The sequence below is a fragment of the Ruditapes philippinarum genome, unplaced genomic scaffold (assembly GCF_026571515.1).
Source record: "Ruditapes philippinarum isolate M1 unplaced genomic scaffold, ASM2657151v2 ctg2190_1_1_1_1, whole genome shotgun sequence".
Taxonomy (NCBI): Eukaryota; Metazoa; Mollusca; class Bivalvia; order Venerida; family Veneridae; genus Ruditapes; species Ruditapes philippinarum.
In genome coordinates this window covers 79,789-86,228 of record NW_026857520.1, presented here as the reverse complement: position 1 = coordinate 86,228, position 6,440 = coordinate 79,789, and the positions used below count along the sequence as shown (strand labels likewise).

Here is a 6,440-nt window from a genome sequence, read left to right as displayed (position 1 = left end):
TGAATTGTGCTCTGGTAAATTCAATGTGGCTCCCTGGCGTGATCCGGATGGTATACTACCAAGACCACCATCACGACAGTATATTTTACAGTTGTAAAACTGTTTTACAGTAAATGTCAATGTGACAGAAGAGTAGTTTAAGCTTTTATACATGTATTGTGCTACAATAGCAAACACACTTTGTTTTGAGGTCCTTGTTTAATTCTACGATAAGTGTAATGACATAATAATAGTGATATATGACTTTATTTATTACCAATGTAATTATAATGTCTGTAAACAATATATTTTTTTAAACCAATTACAAGCGCATTTTTACATCATCATCTATTTCATCTGTGCAATTCCTATTTTAGTGTCTAACCATTCTTGTCAATTCATCAAGGAAAACCACTAGAGAAAATATTATTGTTTCTGCCGTGTTGGGCTTTCATTATTTTCTCTATTTTCTGGTATATTCACATTTTGCCTTGCTGATTGTTGTTTTGGCTTATACTTTAACGTGTTCTGAGATCACAATTTACCTTGAGAAAAGAGTGACATTTTTCAAACAATGACATAAAATAATGCTTATATGGTAGGTGAATAGATATATTTATATTATTTATTATCCTAGTGTCAATAAGACAAGGGTTAATGACGTACTCAAAAATTCACTTCTTTATAACGATACATGATGAATCACTAATTTGTCATACAAAATCAGATGTGATTTTGATCTAAAATAGATAAATACAGAATCCCTAAAGAAAGCCCAACACGGCAAAATTGAAAATGTTGCAGGCTCATTAAACAAATACTATTAAACCAGTATACAGTTTTCAGTCTGTTGTTTGCCTTTGTAACTGAAGCATAATCAGTTAAACTTTGATTTGTAATATTTTCTCAAGATGAAAAAGGTTATCAATGCGGTACGTTAAACGAATAAACACTTTTGATAAATAATTACGTTATTTATCAAAAGAATAACTATCTTAACTACTTTATCCTTTAACCATGGCTAGAATACCTTTCCGGTCTTACCTTTTTGGCATGTTTATAATGCCTGAACTATTTTACTTTCCTTTCACCTTTTACTATAAATCCAACGTGCACTCATTTTCTGCCTTTAACACTCGCGAGAGGGGTTCGCAGGATTCGGAAATAGGAAGATAGATACGAAAGCCCATCTATTCAATGCGCTTTTACATTACAGGAAAATATAAAGAATAACGTTATGTCTACGAACTCAACAGTGAGTGACATGTCAGATATAACTTACTTTCATTTTCATATGTTGCCGTGTTAATTCCTTTATAAGATGATCTATCGTTTGATATCATTTGATATTTATCGTTTGATATTATTTGATATCTTTCATTTGATAGCATGTACAGGTAAATGCAAACTTTGTATCTGATCTGCCCTATTTGAAACTATAAAAATTCGACCAGCAAAATGATAAAGTGGAAGACGCGGGTAAAGCGCCATACGATAAAACATAGATATTTGGGCGAATTAAATAAATCTTTAATACTTTCCGGTAATTACTATTAATGCATGAAGTTGAGGCTTTAAAATACGGGAACATTTTTTGGACAATAAGTATGTAAGATATATATTCGACTTATTTCCGCCGCATTTTAAAGATTAAATCGGAAAATGTTGGTTGAATGGAATTTATTTCAGCCATGACTTGCAATACATCTACACGAATATCGTCAGTTATCTACGAAAAAAAAGATTCGACCTAATCGTCAGATATCTTGAAACCTGAAAATGTTGACCATCCGTTGCCGTAGACTTTTGTCCCGACAGTACTCGTGTGACGGACCCAAACTTCGTCTCCAATGTTGAGTTGAAGGACAACACTATTAGAGCCTTGTTCGTGAGCGTTGTCATGAGAATACATCAAGACTTCTCTCACGCCATTTTTAACTATTTCTGTCTCGAGCACCTCATTGTAGTGGCTCATGATACTAGCGGAAAAGTAGTACGTGGCATTAATTGGTGCAGTGAATACGCCTGTATTAGGAGAGTAATGATGTCCAATGTTTGTCACGATGTAGTCGAAGAGGATTGCTTGGTTATTGCCAAGATTCAGCATATGATTTGACAGTTTAGCAGTGAAGCCAACTTTGAGAGCCCCTTCATACGGGTTTTCGAGTAACACTGAAAAGTTGTAAACACAAATCGATTCTCTATAATTGTTATATATATTTAAATGATTATTTTATTTTGTCTGAAGCAAATCGATTCTCTATCATTGTTGCATTGTTATATAAACTGATTATTAAATTTTGTCTGAATACATACCATCATTAACATTTCACTTCAATGTTAAAATTGATTTAGATTTGAGATTAAAACACCAAAAACATTGGTTTACTTTTTTGTCATTAAATATAGGGGAAATAAATACCAGCGTACATATGCAAGCTGATTCTACAGCTAAGCACTTAATTTTCATACTGTCATAATCTAATCATGAGTATCCTGCTTTTGTAACTTAAATTAGTTATCGTCATGTTTGATTGTCTAAGATGTATTTTGATTAAGTGTAAATAACTAAGCAAAACTCACGCCGTTTGTTGCGAGAACACTCTCGAAGCTGTTCAGAAGTTTCGTCCATTTTTGATTGCAGCTTTCCCTCGAGCTGATGAACCTTTTTTGTCAGCTGCGATATTGCATACTGTTGCGTCTCTAAAGTTTGTAAAATTTTGTGCGTGTCAAGACTTTCAGAACAGCATGACATAGAAATCAAAGCTGAACACACACAAAAGTTTAACGAAATATAAATTATTCCCATTTTTGTGTAAGACTTTATTCTTATATTTTCACTGAAGTCAAAGACTCCAAGTAATCAGGAGCATACAAGATAAGATAAACATGTACTTCAAAAGTGGCCCTATTTCAATGCGAACCTATTTTATTATCTTTTAAGATAAGTTGTTCTAATCCACCAGGGTTCTACCGGGGGTCTGTCGGGGTGTCCTGGCTCTAAAACCCGGAAGACCGGGGCTCTGGTGGGGTTTAACCCGGAAACTTTGCCGGCGTATCTAGGGAAAGATTGGGGGAAACAAAGGTATTTTAAAAAGTAGCTTCACCTTTGGGCTGGGGGACGCATTTCCCGGGGGTTTGTTGGGAATTACCCCTAGTTTCGGCCCGGGCCCCAAAAAAAATAAATTCAACCCCGGGTCGTCCCCGGTCATTCAAATTTAAAGGGCCCCTATTCCATTTGTAGGGGATCCTGACCCCCGTCAGTGATCCCTGTCCCGGGCATGTTTCCCTGGGTTTTATTTTCCCAAAGGGACGTTTTTTTTTTTATATACCTTTAATTTTAAGTATAGCGGAAAAAAAAAGGGGAAAAATTTAAATTTTTTTTTTTTTTTGGACTTTTTTTTTTTTTTTTTTTTTTTTTTTTTTTGATTTTTTTTTTTTTTTTTTTTTTTTTTTTTATTTGAGACTAATAAAAAAACAGTTTTTAAACAAAAGAATTTAGGTAACCCAACATTGAATATTCAGTTAGTTTCAAAAAAACATCTTTAAGGGGTTTTTTTTTTTTTAATCTGTCATTGCTCCTGCTGGTGAGCTCTGTCGGGAGTAATTCAGTGAGACGGCTCATTCCTGACGAAACGTCGCAGCTTTAAAGCGGAACAAATTCTTTTGACAGCGATAAGACAAAATGGCATAGGCGTGGGGTGGTACCTGCGTGCGTATAATTGACCGCACGAAAAAATTTGCGTATAATTGACCGAAAAAATTTGTAAAAAAATGACAGAAGCATAAAAACTGTAAACCTTTATTTAATGACCTTTTCAAAACTAACTCTTTGAAGGATTTTTAAGGCTTTTATTTTACATTATACAGATTAGTATCAAAAGAGACCAAGGCAGACCGAAAGGGACAAAATTGGCGCCAATAAGGGGGCTAAAGTGTAGTGATTTGTAGTGGAAAGGGGGTTTCGAAAAATAAGGAAAAGTGAAAGGGGTGAAAACTCTTAAATGCGGTCAATAGTTTAAATACTACTAGGGACTTTAAAACAGCTTGCACATATATTTATCCGGTGCGGTGCGGCAATACAGTTTAATATTTTGATATTGAAATAGTTAAAAATGGAATTGACTGCTGAGCAAATCGGGCAGATAAATATTATATGATTAACTTAGAAAACTTCCGTGACATAATTCATACGATTGGGATTTGTGAAGAAAACTAGGTGACCTGTTGATGGTTTACATTTGTAATTGACAAATATAAGTAATCCATATATACAAGGGAACGATTTCATCGATAAGTAAGCTTTGTTTTATATTTCCTTCATTCTTCTTAGACGAATTTTCGATGCCATTAATATACTATATACTGAATTCATTACCTCGATGATTTACGCTTAATTAAGATATTTTCACAGAAAAGATTTTTTATAATTTTATCTGGAAATCCTCATAGGTATTGCGCAATTAAATGACCCCATTTCATTACAACCACAAGCATTAATTAATTGACAAATAAGATGATGCAAAATTAATCAAATCATAAAAGACTGAATAGGTAGGATTACAAACACAAATGCATGCTTAAAAATATACATACCCATATAAATCGATGTACAATATGGAAGCATGTATGAATACTAATATAATAACAGCTGAAATATATGATTTTGTTTTTTGCTTAAATAAGTGGGAAAATGATACGGGGTAGGAGGGTAAATAGAGAGATTCAAACCGGTCACTGAAATAAGATTTGTTAAATACAGGTGGTCGCATGAGCAATAATATTGATTGTGTTGAAAAAACAAAATGCCGCATTGCTCTTATCTGAATTAAGAAAAATCATAAAACTGTGTACACACTAAGTATATTTATTCCATGCTTTCCAGTGTTTTATTTAAATATATCAGATGATAATATTCTGATAAACCACTAGTGAAATTAATAAAATATAATTTTTACTGTAGCTGGACTATATCTGAATGCGGATGAAAAGAAAATCATAACTAAATGGAATAAAAGGCAAAAATAAATGCCGTCATATGTACATTTTGCTTCTTTAGGAAAAGAAAGTCGATGTCATCATACATCATGTTAAAATTGTAACAAAATAAGAGAAATTTAACAGAACTTTATTTCTAAATTGATGATGTGACGTCATGATGTGATGACGTCACAAAGGAAAATGCGCGACGTTACGCGGTTAAATCAGTAAAAGATACTTAATTTTTTTTCTTTCTCAAAGTATTTCACGGGTTTTTTTACAAAACATTTGAACCACCTTTTTCCATTTTTCCAATATATCATTTACTCAATTTGCTATTAGATAAACAATCATATAAAAAAGATCAAAATAAAATAATCACATAAGGTTAGGATAAAAATGAATTAGTTCAGCATTCCTGAACTATTATAGTATTACATTAATTATTCATATACTTCACAAATATAATTGAAATTAAAGCTGTGTATAGCCGGACTGGTCATTTCATAGTAACTAGATTGAAAAAAATAGAAAATTGCATAATATATTATTATATGTTAATATAATTGATTTGAGACAATAGTAATATTTATATAAAATCACAGCTTTTGCTTGTATCGGTGGCAAACTATGTTTATCTGAAGACATGTTTTTATCACATTATCAATTTATAAAACTTAATGACAAGGGTTCATTACTGCCGAGCACTTTGTTATTGGAACAACGTTTTCATGTTTCTTCAAAAATTAATATTCAAACAAAATTATCGAGTGTCTGAAATGTTAGTTATGACAGAAACGATTTAATACATTTTCTGTTTCCTTTGGACCAAAATTATATTAAATAGATACTCTTTAGTGACAATTTGCTTCTATTTTAGCGCAAATTTTGCATAGATAACGCGGCAAATGACGAATCTAGTTCGGATGAAAATCAAATTATTATGGAACATGATGTAGTCACGTGACGTAAAATGACGTAATTGTAGCGTAATCCGATAACGACATGTTGGTCCATTTATAAATTCAAATACGAGATAAAGTCGATATTATGTTTTGATGATCTATCTAAAAATATTTAAAATATTTTGAATAAACAAAATTTGTTTCAGTAAGAATAAAACCATGAGCTTTATTTTTAAAGGCAAAATCATAATTATAGTATAGTAAGTTGCAGTTAACATTTTTGAAAAGTTAAACGAGCCTCTAAAATGTAATGCATATGACACCAGCTTTAGTTATTTAAAGAGATAGATGTATGTTTTAATGGCACTTCTAATATTGATCTATAAAAGGAACTCCACTGAGCCCAAAAAGCCCAAATACATAAAATTTGAATTTCGATCATTTTGGATATTTTTAACAGAAATATATGCCAAAGGTTATTGTGAAAAACACTCAGATATGAATTAAAATAGTATTTTATGCTATTCTTACCCCGATTTGAGACTTTTCAATTTTGGGTCATTTTTCACAATTAGA

General features: G+C 32.1%; 1 protein-coding gene across 1 annotated transcript; it reads right to left on the bottom strand.

The window, feature by feature from the left end:
* Window positions 1–1,590: 1,590 nt before the first annotated feature.
* Window positions 1,591–2,871, bottom strand: LOC132750045 (complement C1q tumor necrosis factor-related protein 3-like). The gene is made up of 2 exons (XM_060739983.1): window positions 2,563–2,871; window positions 1,591–2,151 (listed from the first exon to the last, which is right to left on the bottom strand). The coding sequence occupies exons 1-2, from the start codon at window positions 2,786–2,788 to the stop codon at window positions 1,730–1,732; spliced, it is 648 nt and encodes a 215-aa protein (XP_060595966.1). The 5' UTR covers window positions 2,789–2,871; the 3' UTR covers window positions 1,591–1,729.
* Between the last annotated feature and the right edge of the window lie 3,569 nt (window positions 2,872–6,440).

What these genes read in the sequence shown, in the direction of transcription:
- LOC132750045 (XM_060739983.1), bottom strand. Translation starts at nt 2,788, where the DNA reads ATGGGAATAATTTATATTTCGTTAAACTTTTGTGTGTGTTCAGCTTTG. An exon ending in GTGTTCTCGCAACAAACGGC is followed by an intron (nt 2,152 to 2,562) that starts GTGAGTTTTGCT and finishes ACAACTTTTCAG; the next exon opens with TGTTACTCGAAAACCCGTAT.